The 18,908-nt window shown below is 40.2% G+C and overlaps 1 protein-coding gene across 6 annotated transcripts in view; it reads left to right on the forward strand.

Moving 5' to 3' along the window:
- Positions 1-18,035, forward strand: part of tln2b (talin 2b) — a 70,216-nt gene extending 52,181 nt beyond the window's left edge. For 2 of the 6 annotated variants that reach the window (XM_026310622.2, XM_026310623.2), the window contains exons 37-58: positions 374-555; positions 1,264-1,396; positions 1,515-1,616; positions 1,739-1,909; positions 2,288-2,434; positions 4,294-4,395; positions 4,528-4,647; positions 5,320-5,466; positions 6,171-6,337; positions 6,745-6,928; positions 7,366-7,491; positions 8,490-8,606; positions 9,160-9,345; positions 9,824-9,931; positions 10,808-10,913; positions 11,698-11,703; positions 12,210-12,334; positions 14,214-14,339; positions 14,424-14,486; positions 14,586-14,768; positions 14,856-14,981; positions 15,772-18,035. In XM_026310622.2, coding sequence (XP_026166407.1) covers positions 374-555; positions 1,264-1,396; positions 1,515-1,616; positions 1,739-1,909; positions 2,288-2,434; positions 4,294-4,395; positions 4,528-4,647; positions 5,320-5,466; positions 6,171-6,337; positions 6,745-6,928; positions 7,366-7,491; positions 8,490-8,606; positions 9,160-9,345; positions 9,824-9,931; positions 10,808-10,913; positions 11,698-11,703; positions 12,210-12,334; positions 14,214-14,339; positions 14,424-14,486; positions 14,586-14,768; positions 14,856-14,981; positions 15,772-15,900 — 2,856 coding nt within the window. In that variant the 3' untranslated portion in view covers positions 15,901-18,035. The remainder of the gene's footprint in view (positions 1-373; positions 556-1,263; positions 1,397-1,514; positions 1,617-1,738; positions 1,910-2,287; positions 2,435-4,293; positions 4,396-4,527; positions 4,648-5,319; positions 5,467-6,170; positions 6,338-6,744; positions 6,929-7,365; positions 7,492-8,489; positions 8,607-9,159; positions 9,346-9,823; positions 9,932-10,807; positions 10,914-11,697; positions 11,704-12,209; positions 12,335-14,213; positions 14,340-14,423; positions 14,487-14,585; positions 14,769-14,855; positions 14,982-15,771) is intronic. The other 4 variants (XM_026310625.2, XM_026310627.2, XM_026310624.2 and 1 more) reach the window with 3 other exon arrangements.
- Positions 18,036-18,908: the final 873 nt, after the last annotated feature.

Below are 18,908 nucleotides of genomic sequence, written 5' to 3' on the forward strand. Positions count from 1 at the left end.
AAGACTCAAGGAGAAAGATGGATTTTTATTTTTCAATCTGAGCGGAATAGTTCTTGCACAGTCTTCTAAAAGCTTTATAGCTGTAATCTGTTGGAGGGCAGTGTTTAACGGCACTCTCTCAGCACAGCTGCTCTAATCGTCAGCTTGTTAATCTAATTGTCGAGGGAGGCTTTGGCTCGGATCATAAAGACTGAAGGTGTTTCTTCCTGCATCTGTGTAAATCTGCCCTTCTAATCTTATCCCTTGCTTTGACTGCACCTTTCATCTCTCCAAGGTAGTCAAGGGATATTAAGGACTCATACCAATGTGACTAGTTGTTCACTGTTCAGCTGTTACCTGTTGTTTCACCTGCCATATATTTTTATTTCCACAGGGCTCAGCAGCACAGGAGCCTATTGTGCGTTCCGCCCGCGCCATGCTCGATAGCTCCACTTACCTTTTAGAAACGGCCCGCTCGCTGGTCCTCAACCCTAAAGATCCTCCTACCTGGTCAATACTAGCTGGCCACTCCAGGACAGTTTCTGACTCTATCAAGAGTCTCATCACCTCCATTAGGTTTGTGTTAATCCCTCCAATGACCACACCTGTCTCTGCAGGATTATTATAAAGGTTTTCTCACAGTTGGAGGAGAAATTGTTTCTGAAACCAGGGGGCTTTTTCTGGGAAATCTTTATACAGTGCCACATTAGTTCAGTAAGCGCCATAGATTTCTGCTGCGGTATAATACTTTTGCACCCACTACAGACAGAAATGAGATAATGAGACTTGGTAGCGCCCCATTCACTTCTGTTTTCATCATCATCATTCAGTCAGATGCAAACACATTTTTCACAGCAGCTAAGGCTTAGAATACATTGCATTAGTTTTCATCTTTGCAGTAACGCATTTGAGGATTTTTTTTTTTTTTTATATAGAGTAAACCAACTAGATATTAAGAGTGTTTTTCTGCTCTGGAGCTGCTGATAGATCAGCCAGGTTAGCTGTTATATTGTCTTTCAGTCTTTATGTTAAGCTAAGCAAACTGGTTGCTCTATAACTTCATATTTTGCACACAGACATGAGAGTCATATCAAGTTTCTCATGTAACTCTCATTAAAAAAACAATAAAAAAGGTTTTCACAAAATGTAGTCAAATTTCATTCTTTTCTTGAAATGTTTGTTTTATTTTTGCCTGATGTATATTTGTATTTAAATAGACTATATTTATTTGCACAAACACACATACCGAAAAGTATTTTCATTTTTCAATATTTCTGGTGACAGGGACAAGGCACCAGGACAGAGGGAGTGTGATTACTCCATTGATAATATCAATAAGTGTATCCGGGACATTGAGCAAGCTTCCCTAGCTGCTGTTGGGCAGACCCTGCCCTGCAGAGACGATATCTCTATGGAAGTGAGTTCAAGTACCCCATTAGCTCTATCTTGTTTGAGAAAAAAAAAAAAACTTAATGGGATCTGTAGTCTTTCTTCTGTGACTTTTACCATAATTCTCTGCCATTGTAACTCACCAGGCACTCCAGGAGCAGCTGACATCCTCTGTGCAGGAGATTGGGCATCTGATTGATCCTGTCTCCACTGCAGCCCGAGGCGAAGCTGCCCAGCTAGGACACAAGGTACTGGTTTGATCATATATCCTTTATCCCATCTGGATTTAGAAAGAAAACCCCATTCAATATATTTTCTATCTCGTGATCCAATCCTTCCTCAGACAGCTCTCTTAAACTCATTCTCCCAGGTGACCCAGCTGGCTAGTTACTTCGATCCACTCATTGTGGCATCCGTGGGGCTGGCCTCGAAGCTCCAAGACCACCAGCAGCAGATGACCATCCTGGACCAGACTAAGACCCTGTCTGAGTCTGCCCTGCAGATGCTCTATGCAGCCAAGGAAGGCGGGGGAAATCCAAAAGTACTAAGTTGTTCAATACATTCATATCATGTTTAGCCTACTATGTCAACTATTTCAAGGATGATGTGTTACAGTAAGCTAGACTAAGCTTTTTTTCAGAGTAGTTTTTCTTTAAGTGAATCCATTCTTTACTGTAGAGATTCCCTTCTTCCTCTTTCTGCTAAAAGTCATTTGCTAATACAGAGCAAAGCCAGAGGAGTTTGTTCTAGGTTTTATGACTCTCTGTTAGTGTTAGAATTGATTTTAAGATTTTAGTCATCTTTTTTTCAAACCCATTCACTGTACAGCTGTAGGGACACTCTGATAGGTTGATAGATTTCCTTCTGGACAGACCAAGACAGTGTCACAAAAACGTTAATCAGCTGACTATGTCCCCAGGCCTCCCACACCCACGATGCCATTTCTGAAGCAGCCCAGCTGATGAAAGAGGCTGTCGACGACATTATGGTGACTTTAAATGAGGCAGCCAGTGAAGGGGGCATGGTCGGGGGGATGGTTGAGTCCATCGCTGAGTCCATGGGGAGGGTGAGTACAAGTGTGTAGTCTGTGGATTTAAAACATAAATTTAAAACATAATTTATGTTTGTGTTCTTTATGTTCTTTTTTATTTCACCCTCAGCTTAAATATGGAATGATAACCATTGTTAAAGCTCCATTAGCATATATAAAGTGGAACTGTTTTATGAGAATGTATGAATATATCTTTTCACTAATGGCTTCTTAATTGCTAAGAGGTAATGTTTGCTTAAGAAAAGCCTCGGACACCTTCAGTGTTTGCACACTTTATTCTACTGTTCAGCTCAAATGGATAAAATTTCCCATTTATTAATCTACACTCAAAAGCCCATAATGACTAACTGAAAATATGTTTTTAGAATTTTTGTAAATGTTTAAAATAAACTGAAATGTCCAGAGTGTGTCCAGAACGTGACTGGAGTCAACCTGTGGCAAACTGAATTGGTTGAACAATCACGCTGCATCTTGGAACAAAAACCAAGTCATGCAGATAAATACATTTTCTGTGGACTTCCACAATGAAAGTGTGTAGAGAGACATAGAACAGGGCAGGTTTATAAAAAACAGTTTTGAGTCTTAGCACGAGCATAGCGGCCTCTGTAATTGTGAAGTGGAAGAAGGCTCTGCTCATCACCTGGCATCCTACAGTGAAGTATGGAAGTGCCAGCGTCATATATGTGGGTGATTTTCAGCAACAGGGACATGGACATTGGTCAGATTTAAAGGAAGAATGAATGCAGCCAAATACAGAGAGTTCCTTGCAGAAAACCTGCCGGTGATTTGATACTGGATCAACAGTTTACCTTTTAGCACGATGACCTCAGGCACAGAGTTAAGATAACACTGGAGTAGCTTCAGGACAAATCTCTAGCTATCTTTGAGTGGCCCTGCCAAACCCCACAGAACATCTGTTGAGATCTAAAGATGGCAGTTCACAAATGTTTCCTATCCAGTCTGAAAAAGTGAGGGAAGCTCTGCCAGGAAGAATGGGATAAACTGCCTAAATCCAGGTGTGCATGGCTTGTAGTGACTTGCCCTAGGAGACTAGAAGCGCTGCCAAAGGGGCTGAATTAGTGGCCTGAATACTTTGGTAAAAGAAATATATCAGTTCTGAATATTAATAAATTTTAACTTTTAAACAAGAGTGCTTGAGCTAGCCATACCATCCTGCAAGTGCCTGACCTTAGAAGCTAAGCAAGGCCTGACTTGGTTAGTACATGGATGGGAGGCTCAGCCACTGAGGTTGCACAAACCAGGGTGGTCTTAGTGTTGGTCCCAAGAGTAAATGAAAGGCTTGCGTCAGGAAGGGCATCCGGTATAAAACTTGTGCCAAATCAATGGATCAATTGATTCGCTATAGCACACATTTTTAGATAAAACTCGAGGTACCAGGTCCTTAGAGACTGTGAAGATCTTAGTATGAACTGTGATGATGTTGACCAGAGCTTCTTTCACAGGGACAGCCGAAAGAAAGAAAAAAAGCAAGCCTGCTTTAGTGATTGTGTGCGGAAGGTTGTTAGCAACGTAACCTAACCACCTAAAATCAAGATGTCCTTTAATTCTTTATACTTAATATTAAAATAATGGTAGCCAAGACGTTTACTGAGCTACTGAGCTCTTGTAAGATAAAATTGCCAATCCTCTTTCCCCAGGTACTCTGATAAATTATATAAATTGCTTCAAATACTGTATATCTTTGGTATTTCTGTAACGCAGTTTCTTATCTGCCAGTTTAAGTGATAATGCTGTTGAATCTTAAAAATTCTCAATTTAAATCTTTAGAGTATGTAAAAATGGTGCCAAAATAATCATAGGTCTCATATAAATTACCAAGTGTAAAATGACGTGAATATCTTTGCTCTTTACAGCTGGATGAAGGAACACCCCCTGAACCTGAGGGGTCCTTTGTGGACTACCAGACCACCATGGTAAAGTTCTCCAAGGCCATTGCCATTACTGCACAGGAGATGGTGAGTACGCCAATACAATAGGATGATCATGCTTTCTGTTACATTCCAATCTATAGTGACAGTATTAGTTAGTAGGGCCAGAGAAACATTAAATCTGTTACTGGTGATGATGTGATTTCTCTCTGTCACCAGATGACTAAGTCAGTAACCTGCCCTGAAGAGCTCGGGGGCCTTGCCTCTCAGGTGACGGTGGACTATGGACAACTAGCACACCAAGGGCGCCTTGCTGCAGCTACTGCAGAACCAGAGGAGGTAAGAAGACTCCCCTCCATCAATGTGGGAGAAAATAACGTACTCAAACTGTATTTAAGATTTAACACATCATACTATATATCTCTTTTACTGTTGTGCCCCTGAAATGTCAGACTGAAATATCAGCTTACGTCTGCATTTTTACACCAAAAATGCTTTAGGATGTTTTCACACACACTGATCAGAACAGGTGTTTGCTGTTCTTCAATATGACATCCTTTCTTCAAGGCTAATCCTGACAGTGTCCTATCAGACAGAAATATATCCCTCTTAGCACCCACATACGCATCTCTTAAAGCTTTTCTGTGTTGTCCTGAGGACAACAATGTGTGGAAACATTGCACTAATAAGCACACAGCTCTTATCAATATCTTGTATATAACAGGCTGCTGGAAACCCTGTTGGTTACCATAGCGACATTGTGCCTCTACAAGTCTAAAAGCCTATAGTGATGCTTATAATGAAGTACCACCCACCCGTGAATCTCAGTCTGGAAATTAAAGGTGTAGTGCTAGCATTGCCTCTCTTAAGGGTGCTTAAAATCATTTTTCATCCACCCGCTGGATAAGAGAATTGCTACTTTAGGACATAATTGTGTGTTTAGGATATGATAGTGTGACACAAATGAGAATATAGATGTATTGTAAGTCAATTCCTGGTTATGTTTTTTAGGTTGGTTTCCAGATAAAGACACGGGTGCAAGAGCTTGGCCATGGCTGTATCTACCTGGTCCAGAAGGCTGGAGCCCTGCAGCTCAGCCCCACTGACAGCTTCTCCAAAAGGGAACTTATTGAGTGTGCTCGCACAGTCACAGAGAAGGTAAGCTATGTGGACAGAAACTGGTACAGCGTCTTTTCCTCTTACAGAAGGATGCTTTTTTTATTTTCTTTTTGTTAAGTCTATTTTTGCTGACACAATTTGCCATCTCTGCAGTTTGACGTTTGGAAGTAGCATCAACTTAGCGTTATCATTTTTATGAAAATATATTTCATGCATTTCTCAATTCTGTTACTGATTTTTCTTGGGGGCCTTTCTGTGGGGAGGGTCCACAGTCTTGCACTGTCTGCATGGGTTCTCTCCGGGTACTTTGACTTCCTTCCAAAGTCCGTAGGGATTAAGTTAATTGGTGACTCTAAATTGTGTGTGTTTGTCTGTCTCTATATGTCAGCCCTGTGATAGACTGGTGATCTGTCCCAGATGTAGCCCGCCTCTCACCCAGTCTCAGCTGGGATTGCCCACCTCATTAATACATGTTTAATCCTGTTGTCTTCTCTATTTCCCAGCTTCCTCGTTTAAATTTTGCTGGTCCAGATCTTTCACCCTGAGTATTTACATCCTTATTTATCTTGTCTATAAGGTTCCACCAATATCCTGTGAACTGGGAAAAACCGCAGTTTAATTGTTAAACATTTACAATTCATATAGAACCTAAGGTTATTTATAACTTCCTTAACACTTGTTGAAACAGCATGTTTGGACCTCTCTGCATGTAGTATCTATGCTATATGCTTCATGTATTCCAGGTGTCCTTGGTACTGTCAGCGCTGCAAGCGGGGAATAAAGGCACCCAGGCCTGTATCACAGCAGCCAGCGCCGTTTCTGGTATCATTGCTGACCTGGACACCACCATCATGTTCGCTTCAGCTGGAACACTGAACCCCGAGAACGATGAGTCTTTTGCTGACCACAGGTATAGTGACCTTGCCACTAACCAGACAAGCAGACTAAGACATGATGTTAAATGGAGCTCTCTAATCACTAGAAGAGAGCAGAAATTTAATGATGTTAAATATGGACCATAGATTCATAGGTTTCAAAGTCATACAGTTCATAAAGCTTAATATTTGTATGTTGTAAAGTGCAGGTTTTTTACACTGCAGCACCAGAGCTCCCTTTTCTTTTGATGACTCACTTAGGAGAAGTGAAGTTTACCAATAAAGCTGAATGCTGAGATGTATTTTACATAATGAGTGTAAATTGAAAATTGTCCCTACTAAACACACATTCTGCTCAGAAAAGCAACAGCTTCCTTTCATATTATTGGTACTTGAGTGTGACTGTGGAGCAGATTGTTACACAATGTGTGCTGTTCCTCAGGGAGAGCATCTTGAAGACAGCCAAAGCGCTGGTGGAGGACACCAAGCTGCTGGTTGCTGGAGCTGCATCTAGCCAGGAGAAACTGGCCCAGGCAGCCCAGTCCTCAGCCAAGACAATCACCCAACTCACTGAGGTGGTCAAACTGGGAGCAACCAGCATGGGATCTGAGGACCCCGAAACACAGGTGATAAAAATCCAAAACACATTTAAACTCAAACATCTCTACTACAACTCTAGAGATGGCACATGTCTTGGGCACATGTAGTCACACTTGTATTCTTTGGTTTTTAAAGGATTTAATTGTTTACCAAAGCTCAGTTGTTACTTTTTAATTCAACAGCATAGATCCTTATCCTTTTATTATGATTTTATCAATATAATATTCCCTAGTCATCTATAATGAATGTTTTCTGTCTGTCTGCACGTCTAGTGTTACACTCTGATGCACTGTGCCTCATTCTTCCCCTATGTATGCCTCTGTGTCTGCCTTCCACTAAGTCTGAAGTATCATGACTAGGAGGGAGTGATAAGGGCTCCAGTGTTAAATCCCCTCCCCAGGTATGACTGATAAACCTACACTCTGGCCATTGTGCTGCATTGATTCTAGCTCTATCTCCTCAGGTGGTTTTGATAAATGCGGTTCGGGATGTGGCCAAGGCTCTGGCTGAACTCATCAGTGCCACCAAATGTGCTGCTGGCAAGGCGGCTGACGACCCATCCATGTATCAGCTGAAGAGTGCTGCCAAGGTAAAGAAACAGACCATAAAAAAATGACATATCTGATTTAGCCGTATATTGATTTCTGCTACGCAAGTCTCCAATTTATTATTGAGCCAGTGCTTGCTCATTGAAAGGATACAGCATGTCGACATGTATTTCAAAAATGCTCTCTTTGTATTACTGCTATATTTAGTTTGACAAATCTGCTAGCATAATATAAAGCATTCTACAAGACGGATATGACAGTCCTTATCAAGGTTTGTACTTTATTTGCATATTTTGCCATATCTGAATGTGAGACTAGACGTACATAAATGTCGACTGTGCAGGCCTTTCTGTGTGTGTGTGTTTGCGTCATGCTTAGGATTATTCACACTGTGAAGGTTGAAGGATTTTTATGCAATAGGAGGTGTACATTTAGATGCGCATACAGTACAAAGTACATCATGAACATCAATGACCAGGCCTCAGAGGCAAAAATTTGCTAGTTTAAAAACACTTCCTCAGTTCATTTACTTATTTTACTCAAAAGCATCATCCCAGTCTGACTGTTGCACAGGCCTTCTTATGTTTTCTCATTGAAATGGATTTAGGACCACCCATGGACTTGGTCATGTTGACAGATTGTTTCTGCTCTTCTGACATATGGGGACCTCCAAATGGGGCTCTCTCAAACTTTTAGTGATCATGTTGCTCAAATTCCTATTCCTAACACTCTGCTCAATGAAGCAAAGACAGAATAAAACATCTCACTATAACATCATATTGTTTTTCTCCCCATTCTAGTTGTCAGTGATCAAACTGTATTGTTATAAATCAGCCTCTTTTAAGTTTAAAATGCATCCCTGAGTCTTACCTTTCTTCATCAGCTTATGTCTTTAATTTTCATTAGATGAGCACCTTCAACACATGTAACTGTTATTCACTGTAATGGAATCAATGAATTTAATATGTTTTGCAGCACAAGAGAAAGAGCTCCACCTCCTGTTTTTATTGTGAGACTCATTACTTCCTTTATTTGACAGGTCATGGTGACCAACGTAACGTCCCTTCTAAAAACGGTAAAGGCAGTGGAGGATGAAGCCACTCGCGGGACGAGGGCACTGGAGGCCGCGATTGAGTGCATAAAACAGGAATTGACAGTAAGAGTGCCTGACAGGTTGAGCCACTTCTTTATGGTCTATTGCAAACCTGGCTCAAAGACAGACAGGGCTATCTGTGTCTATTATTCTGAACATAACAGTGAAGCTTTTTGTTCTTTTTTTTTTTTCTTTTATTATCTGTCCAGTGCCTTTCGTCCTCCTTCCTTCTCAGCCCCTGCAGGTTTCTCACAGCTCTTATCAGGTCTGGGTAGCAGGCAAAGGCAGAGTGAGAGTGAGAAAGGACAAAGATTTCATGAGCCGTTTTTTCTGGGGGTTTTTTTTTTTTTTTTTTTGTAATTTGCTGCTAATCTTTACTGAACAACCCACAGCCTAAAAGGTTTTACCAAGAGCTGAAGCAAAAACCAAACTCAAGACAGTTTACCTAACTCCTAATTATATTATATATGGTTTTTACACCTTCTACTGCTACACACTAGGCACTTTCTTCTATGAGAATGTTCTGTGTTCTATGAGAATCCATATTAACATATCTGGGCTCCCATCATTCCTATACACAAACACCTGTGTCTGTGGTTCATCATCATCATGTCAGGTGTTCCAGTCCAAGGACATCCCAGATAAGTCCACCACACCCGAAGAGTTCATCCGGATGACAAAGGGCATCACCATAGCAACTGCCAAGGCAGTGGCTGCAGGCAACTCAGCTCAGCAGGAGGATGTGATCGCCACTGCCAACCTGAGCCGCAAAGCCATCTCCGATATGCTGACTACCTGCAAGGTGCTAATCCACGCCACCTTGCCAGAACAGGCCTCACACAGACAGCACCAAGCTGCCAGGGAACATGTGAGCCCAGCCTGCTGAGAGCAGATAGGACATTAGAGTCTAGTCTACTTTATGGCTACTCCGCTGGCAGGGACTCAGTTGCTTTATCAAAGTCATGCAATGAAGCATCAGTCAGGATGTCCTTCAGCAACTGTAGAGCGCTCGGAACAAGAAACAGAAGGAAGACAGAACATTGCAGGCAGTAGATTTGAAAACCACTGTAATACAAACAAATCAGTGAAGAAGAGTTTATTTGGTTACAGTATATTTTTTGTTATCGATAACAGGGTCCGCAAAATGATATGAAGACCTTTCCAAACCTCATACAAGATTTTCACTTTGAAATTAAGTGCTCTGTTGAATCTTAAAATTCAAGTGGGGTCCATTTATTGTAGTTAGTTTAACATACAGCATCATTTTCTCATCCTTATAGCAAGCAGCATATCACCCAGAAGTGAACGAGGAATTAAGAACCAAGGCTAAGCAGTATGGCTTGGAGTGCACCAATGGATATATCAGCCTTCTGGAGCAAGTGTTGCAGGTTGGAAGGAAACAATCATATCTGTAATTAATAAATAATGGAGGGGATTTGTGTGTGTGTGTGTGTGTGTGTGTGTGTGTGTGTGTGTGTGAGGGTGTGTGTGTGTGTGTGTGTGTACATGGGTGTACATGTCTACATGTCTAGCTATGGACGTGTACCCTTAACTTTACTTTTGCTAAGTGCGATTTCACAGGTCTTATGTACAAGATTATACCCTATGATGCTTGATAGATCTTTTCTGACTTACAGTCTCTCACACGCTGCATTTACTGTAATTTCACAAACAGCTGATAATCAAAACATTTCATGAATGACTACTATTATTTATTTTGAAAACATCGCTGAATACCTGAAATTTGCTCATATGTCTGCAATCTGTTCCATTCACATTTATCTGCACATACTACTTTAAAAAATCCTACATAATAACACTCACTGTGTGTTGTGAAGTGTGAAGACAGGTCTATTATGTTAACTCTGGCAAGAAATACACTAAAAGTGCCGTCTTTTACAATTTGTAGTCAGGTGGAAAGTATAGAAACAGTATATTGTAGACTTTTCCAGTTACCAACCAAATAGTTGCTCAAGTAATAAAGGAACCAATTGTAAAAAAATAACTAGGCACCACTAATTGATTTCTTGGAAGACAGAGCAAACTCTTCCTGGCAGCCAATTATTATTAGCTCCATTCAGTCAGTCATTACTGTTTCAGAGTTTTCACATACTTTATGATGTAGATAGGTTTGAAAAACGGCAGAACAGATATAGATGTTTTTTGTCAGCTATTATCTTTGGTTTCTGACTCATCCTTGTCATTATGTTTACTTGTGCTTCTTTTACCATGTGTGCGCGCCTGTGCGTGTGTTGTGTCTTCAGGTGCTGCAGAAGCCCATGCTGGAGCAGAAGCAGCAGCTGGCCATGCACTCTAAGCATGTGGCGGCGTGCGTGACAGAGCTCATCCAGACAGCTGAGGCCATGAAAGGTGAGGCCACACACACTGCTGATGTTCGCCGTCACACACTCTCACACAACGCGTGCAAACAAGAGTCAGGCTCGACAACTTTTAGTTACCTGTGACTCCATTTTGATCAATGTGGGGATTTTATGGCCCATTTAACCAAATGAAAATTGTGTGTGTTTAGCATTTCTATGAAACAATATAATGTTATTTTAATAAAAAATGTAAATTTTACAGACACTTGTGTGCTGGCACTGTTAATTTTAAAATGACATCAAGGCCTCATAGGCATTTCACTATAAAACTAGGAATGCTGAAATTGAAGAATATAAGGGAAGCCAACTCAATTTGCTAAAATGTAATAATGATGATAATAATAATGATAATAATAATTATAAAAATTTAAAAGCAGACAGGATTGTGGAGATGTTAGAGATTCGTCAAAAGAACCGTAATCCTCTTGTGCATGAATAATGTTACAGTTACTGAGTCAAGCCACCAAACCTGTCTTCATCCCTAATAAAGACAGGTCATGAAAACACTTTAGAATATTGAAATTATAACGTAGAGTGACTGATGTGCAGATTGGTCCAAATTAAGCTCTGTCAGATGGATATAACACAAGCATAGTAGAGTTTTTCCTCTAGCAGCGGCACTGCCACATCTGACAGGAGTAATAGATTGTGTTTGGATGAGAATTAGATTTCAGTGTATAGCCTTAGACCCAGCGGGGCTATCCGCTTCACCTCTCTAATGTCCCATGTGCTTTCTCCCTCTCTCCCCCCCTGCTCTTTCCTTGCTGCCTCAGATGGAGGTAAGTGTGATATGGTGTGCTTTGTTCCTCCAGATCAACTTTCATAGAGTCATAAGGGGGTAGAGGAGTGGACGGCTTAGGGGTGGGGTTGCAGAACAGATTTCCCCAGAGCTCAACATAATCTATAAAAACATCATTCCATCTGCTTTACCAAGCTGTTCCCAAACAGCTCCTTTTTATGGACACTTAAAAACCTATAAAAAGACAATGATCCATCACATTTGCATTTCTTTTAACTTTTAGTTTATGTTATTTAACTTTGAGGCAATACTGCCATACTTCAAACAATTCTTTGGAGCGTGCTGAGTGTCAGTTGAAGGTAGGAGATTTAACATTGCTGGGATGTCCGGATTGTTTGGATGATAAACAGCATTTGGTTGTGGTATAATGTTACCTCCTGTTACATAAAATGAAATGTTAACAACAGAATTATAGTACTGGTATTTAGTTTGTTAATCTGTGCTAGAAAACCATGTGATAGTCAGCATGTGTTGATCCCTTTCCAGGTTCAGAGTGCGTGGATCCCGAAGACCCCACTGTCATTGCTGAAACTGAACTCCTTGGAGCAGCAGCGTCCATTGAAGCTGCAGCCAAGAAACTAGAGCAGCTGAAACCCAGGGCCAAGCCTAAGGTATAAGTGCCTGTCTGAACACTTACCACCCACACAAACCCACGCACAACCTTTTTGTCATTAATCATCAGGGAGACCATGTGGGGCAAAGGTACTGTAGGAGAAGGCGACACTAACTTTGACATAGAGGCGTTTTTTTACTAACCTAGCTGCCATCTTGATATTATTTAAGGAGAGAAAAATGTTGACTCATATAGGTGGTTCAGTTAACTAACAGATGATGATGCTTGAAAAAACTTTCTTCAGAAATGGACTTTATTTTGAGTTGTGTTGCTAGGAAATGCAATTGCACTGCTGGGTCTTCAGGTTTATGTTGGAATGACTTCACATGCGGGATGAACTGTTGTGACCCTTTACAAAAGAGAGGGCCTCAGTCTTATTGAACTTTTTTCCTTTGTTTTATTGTAATATTCCTCATTTTTAAACTAAACTCAGGGAAGCGTTTTTACCCTGTTATTCATCGCCCCAGTGCTGCAGTATTACCTAAGAAAAAGAAAAAAAAAAACAGTTTTACAACATATACGCAGAGGAAATAGGTGCAAAATGGAAGACAATAGCAATTGTTCTTTCGGAAAGTGTTATTTCTTTTTATGTTGTTATGTAAGGTTGCAATTGTAGTGTGGTACTGCATGATTGTATTGTTTGTCTCTGGAGACTGGATAGTTGGATCCTAATGCTCCTCCTTGTGTGCCTTCAGTGCTTCCCCCCTTTTCTTTACCTCTTGTATGTCAGTTCAAGCTTCTGCCTATACGAAATGTAGGACCCATATTTAGGTTACCCCAGTTTTAATATAGACCATATAATGCTCTGTCTCATACTATAAATCCACAGCAACAGACTGCATTTATGAAAGGGGATTAGCGAGTGAAAGGCTTTTCCAATTTTAGATACCAGTGTCTCCCTCTAGTGATATAATATAGATATATATAATATAAAGCAAAGCTAACCAATAGCAATTTGCATGCAGATGCAAATTAAAAAATAAGAATAAAATTAGTAACTGATGCCTATAGGGGGCTTATTTGGAGGAACAGTATACATAATTTATTGTGCAAGTATTAAACATTTTAAGAAGTTCAGGTGTCTTAAAATCAAGTTTTGTAGTCCATAGAAAAGTCTTTCCCAAGTCTTTCTTCTGAGAAAGAGTTCATACAGTACTACTGTTTTTTTTTTTTTTTAGAGGCCAGTTGTGATTGCCAATTGATTGATCCAATTGTGCAAATGTTTAGGTGCTTCCATCAATACATTTTTATTGCTTAAAACAGCTTGGATTCTCCTTCTTTCTCTTTTTACTCCCTCTCTGCTCCGCTTCTTCCTTCCCACCCTGTAAGGAGAGAGGGCTCTCCTGCTCCCAGCATGCTTCCCTGCCCCTGCCTCCCCCCCATCTCTGAGCCATTGTAGACCTGGAAGCCTTCTCTGCAGGGCTCTGTCTGATATGTTTGATATATTAGGTTGTTATTCAGTCCAACTATATATCAAACATATTCCTACAGTGTCCCGCCCTGTCTCCAGCCACGTGTGCCTTGTGTGTTTATGGAGGTCTGTGGTCAATCAAATGCTGTTGACAGCCAAGGCAGAGATGGCCATTTGCTAACTGATGTACTGTGATCTTCATATTGAGGGTTTTAAGAAGCTGGGAGAGAGGTTACATTCTGCAATTAAAAACGTAGCACTTAGCGGATAAGCTGATTGAAGCATTTTTATGCACTGAATATAAGTTCATTATGTTACTTTTAAGCCAAAAAAAACATTAAATAATTTAGTGTTTGCCCTCCACAATTTTTCTGGCAAAAACAATACATAGACCTACACGTTAGGACATAAAATAATGATTGTTCCTATAGATTTAAGTCTAATTTGATATGTGGTTTCCTTCCAGCAGGCAGATGAGACACTGGATTTTGAGGAGCAGATCTTAGAAGCAGCAAAGTCCATCGCTGCAGCAACTAGTGCTCTTGTTAAATCTGCATCAGCAGCTCAGAGAGAACTGGTGGCTCAAGGCAAGGTCAGTCAATGCATCATCTCAGACACATTGGGAGGTGTACATGCTGTATCCCATAATATAACACAGTATTAAATTTTCCCTCAGGTGGGATCCAATCTAGCCAATGCAGTGGACGATGGCCAGTGGTCACAGGGTCTTATATCAGCTGTAAGTTATTTTGAAAAATGACTGTATTAACTTAATGTTTAACCCACATTAAAACAAGAGATAAACCAAACCAAGAGAGCGTGTATGAATTTGTTGTAGGCTCGTATGGTAGCGGCAGCCACCAGCAACCTGTGTGAAGCAGCTAATGCCTCAGTTCAAGGCCACGCCAGCGAGGAGAAGCTCATCTCTTCGGCCAAACAGGTCGCAGCTTCCACAGCTCAGCTGCTAGTAGCTTGCAAGGTGAAGGCAGACCAGGATTCTGAAGCCATGAGGAGACTGCAGGTAACAGTGACACATTCTTATTTTATCCATGGAAGCTGTATAGACATGAATTGTGTGCAGGCTAAATTTGAGATGATCTGTTTGAAGGCTGCCGGCAACGCGGTGAAGCGAGCTTCAGACAACCTGGTGAGGGCAGCTCAGAAAGCAGCGTTTGACAAGACTGAAGATGACAGTGTGGTAGTAAAGACCAAATTCGTTGGAGGCATAGCTCAGGTGAGACAAGATCTTGAAAAATCTTTATGCGAGCCCTAAAACAGAAATCACCCTTGTTGTCTGGTTTGCCCTTTTCACTGAATGTTTGCTCACTGATGTTGAAATGCCACAGTCATTTTCATTTTCTGAAATTGTGATGAGCTGCTGTGGATAAACAGCTCATCAGCTTCTTTTCAAAGCTGTTTTCAGGTTTACCAGATACGCTCAGTTGCAAAACATCATATCTCTACAACAGTTTTAGCATCTTTTAGTTACAGCAAATATTTGCTTACCTTCATCTTTGCAAAACTGTGACAGTAATTGCAGAGTGAGCTCTATAGACCTACAGGAAGCTCTGCATTTCATCAAATTCCTGCCTTAGTGTTGTTCCCCAGCTGGGCTCTAGTCATTTTTTTTCTCTCTGGGAAGTGGACAGTTTTTACAGTCAATATTTTTTATACAGCCACAGTAGGTTCCCTGCTGGCTTAGAGTTGACTTTTCTTAAACTAGTTGTAGATTAAACATAAAATGTATAAATATGATTGATCAACAAGTAGTGATTGACAGCTGTTAAGAGTAAAGCACACTAAAATTCTAATTAAAGATTTTTTTGTAATGTTTAAGCACTTTTAATATATACATTGCTAAAAAAAAATAAAAATAAAAAAATTCTAAGCCACATCTTCTCACTGTTCGCCCATACTTGGAGTAAGCATACAGCTGTACAGTTGGAGCTCCGTATCAAGACAGCGACATGGGATTAGGATGAGTGAAAGGCACATTTTCTGTCAGCTGTTCCCATTTTCCCCAGATCATTGCGGCTCAGGAGGAAATGCTTAGGAAGGAACGAGAGCTGGAGGAAGCCCGAAAGAAGCTGGCTCAAATCCGACAGCAGCAGTACAAGTTCCTGCCCAGCGAGCTGAGGGAGGATGAGAGCTGATTGGATGAACGAGGAGGATGTGTGTCACATTGATGAGACCGTCTTGTCATGGGGTGATGTACCATTGGCTGCTTTACTCTCATATAACCAAGGAATATACAGCACTTGAAACAGGCCTGTTTGATGAGTAAAACAAGTGCCTGTGTTCTCTATTTGTGCGCGTGTATGTGTGTGTGCCCGTGTGTATGTAGTTGTCAGTGAATGACATTGACATTCAGTAGGGAGAAAGTTGTTATAGTCATCACTATAAGCAAGTTGAGACAGTATGATAAAATTGTATGATAAACGTATCATTGCTTTGTGCGTGTTACTGCATCGTGAGCATTACTGACCATTACAATCATGAATTGAAGCTGTTACAAATGCAGAAATCCTCTACATATAATCACTGAATGTTCTATAACTGTGGAAGGTTTGGAGTAAATAGGAATGAACTGATGGTATCTTTGCAACTGGCAGAACAAACCTAAGGGTCCATAGCTTGTATTCTACTGTTCATGGAAAAATCTCAGAAGGTTCATAAAAAAAAAAGGCAGGAGGTAGGTGCCTCATTTCATCAATGGCTTGCATGCACCATAATGTCTATACATATCAACGATCAGTGCTACTAACCAATAGAGTAGTATAGTGTGGAAAGGCACTTGTATTTTACTAATAAAAATGTGAACTTGGGATTTGCTGTCAAACAAGCAAATCATTTGAAATCAAGGATTCTTATTAAACTGTGTTGTTCAGCTTGATGCCAAACAATGAGGGGTTCATATTGGAGTAATCAAACGGAAAAAAAAAAATAAATAACAGACCACTGGCCAATATTAGTTATAAAGATATATTCTTGACTGGTTTTTCTAAGAAACAAGTAGTTCTTCAAAAGCAGACAGGTGGAATCTGCATCATTCAGAAAATCTTGGACTGTATGTGACCAAATAAATCATGCTCTTTGTTAGGTCATGTTTTTTCATACAACCCCACCAGTTCTTCTCTCACATACACAAAGATGTGTAAGGAATATATGTTTACATTATTTGTCAGGTTTGTTTTCTCTTGTCTTCATGTTTTAATTCCTTTCCCATAAACTTTGGCCATATTCAGTTTGGGTGTCCGCTGTACTGTACACACTCTCTGACATGCAATTATTTTCCACCAGTCACTACCCTGTCATGGTAAAGGTATTTCATTTTAGAACAGTTTTTAGCAATACATTACACTGAATATTTTAACCAGATGATAATGAGAGACTGTGCTTTTATTAGTTGGAAGATTGGGTGTGTGCAAAGGTATTGAATGAGACAAGCATACATTGTACACTGACGTTTCTCAAAATGTACGCACTGAAAAAGTCTATTTAAAGCTTCCAGTATTTTAAATGTAGGACAATAACTAACTAGAAGGAAATAGCTTCATACTCTGATTGAAGAAAGTGAATAAATGATTTTTTTTTTCTTTAGTATATTAATGTAATACATTGGAAACGTTAAACAGTTCATCTCCTCAGTCTGTCCATGCCAGTGTCTGGTCTGCATTTTGTACTAGTGCCTTACTTTAGTCTGCCCTGCAAGCAGCTGAAGATCAGGCTGGGTGGGAGCCTGAGCCTTTTCCTCTCTGGATCAGAACATTATGCCAGTCTAATCTCCACTGGGGTCTTAATGAACTGTCACCTAGTCCTTTGCCATACAATACAATGCCTTGACTGGTGGCTTACCTGCCTACAATGTTATAATGCTGATATAAAAGGGCATCTGTGGATACCTTAGGCTATAGAGACCATATCGGAAGAATAACACTAGACTGCATTCCATGACCATGTGGCAATTTGTTTCTGAAGGTGAGAAATTGTTCAAATTCATTATAGTAAGTCCCTCCTCAGCGTTGGACTGAATCCTTGTTTCATTTGTCTAACCACTATAAAAATTACATTTTTATCAATAAATGTGAGACCCTGAAATATATTGTCTAACTGAGTTGTCCAAGTATTAACAGAAATAGAAAAAGTTACTAGCTCTGTTATGAATAGGTGTTGTGCTTTCTTTAACAGACTGCATTAGTTTAATGATTTAATGCTGTATGTATAATATTTATCTGGTCACAAAAGTATTTTTTGTATTCATCAAAAATAAAAAAGTTTCAAACAACCAGTTCCGTTGATTTTTTTTTTTTTTTTCTGATTCATATCAGTGCTTGTAGAGATGTTGACAGAGATGTCTAATAGACGAAGTCATCCTAAATTCTTTCCAGCAGATGTCAGTATTATCCTTCATAGTTCAGCCAGAGGAGTCAGTGGATGTTTTGGAGAAATGTGTTCTAGTGGAAGGATTGTCAAAGTTAACCTGACCAAATATGGACATAGTGGATGTGCTTTTTTTTTTCCTGGTAGTTCACAGACCAGACCTTGAAGTATGCAGTAATTCCCACTTGGATGTTTTGGTTCATGTTAATTTTGTACTCTGGATTACACAGATAGAACCACTATAGGGCTGCTGAGAAGTAGCTTAATGTTGTTGTCTTTTTTTACAACTATACAATGAGTTGTTCTTTTTAACGCCATATTTGGTTGTTTGAGTGTTTTGGTCTCATGCAAGACCAGGCCACACAGTCGAGAGTGAAAACTGAAGCCATGTGTTTAACTGGGAGTGTCCGGCTACTACTCACCCTGGCTCTGTCGCCCTCTGTCTCTCCCTCCCTCAGTCCAAAGGACCAGGAGGATATTTGTCTAGTTAACATTGGGGTTTGCATAGAAAAATTAAAACCTCAGTAGTTTAATGATTTAAAGCAGTGACATGGTCTGGACAAGGCCTGCATCTTATTGTCCTGAACTTCATAATTTCAGACTAATTTGTAGACCACTCTGTTATAGCTATAATTGTTTCCACAAGGATCAAGCGTTTTAAAAAACAATTTGGCAGGAGACATGGTCAGCATGATTGCAGTGAAAAAATGTAAAATATTTTAGGGCTAGAGTTTCTCATGCGCTCTCAGCCACCCCTCTGTTCACTTCTTCAACCTATTTT

This window comes from Mastacembelus armatus, chromosome 6 (assembly GCF_900324485.2).
Source record: "Mastacembelus armatus chromosome 6, fMasArm1.2, whole genome shotgun sequence".
Taxonomy (NCBI): domain Eukaryota; kingdom Metazoa; phylum Chordata; class Actinopteri; order Synbranchiformes; family Mastacembelidae; genus Mastacembelus; species Mastacembelus armatus.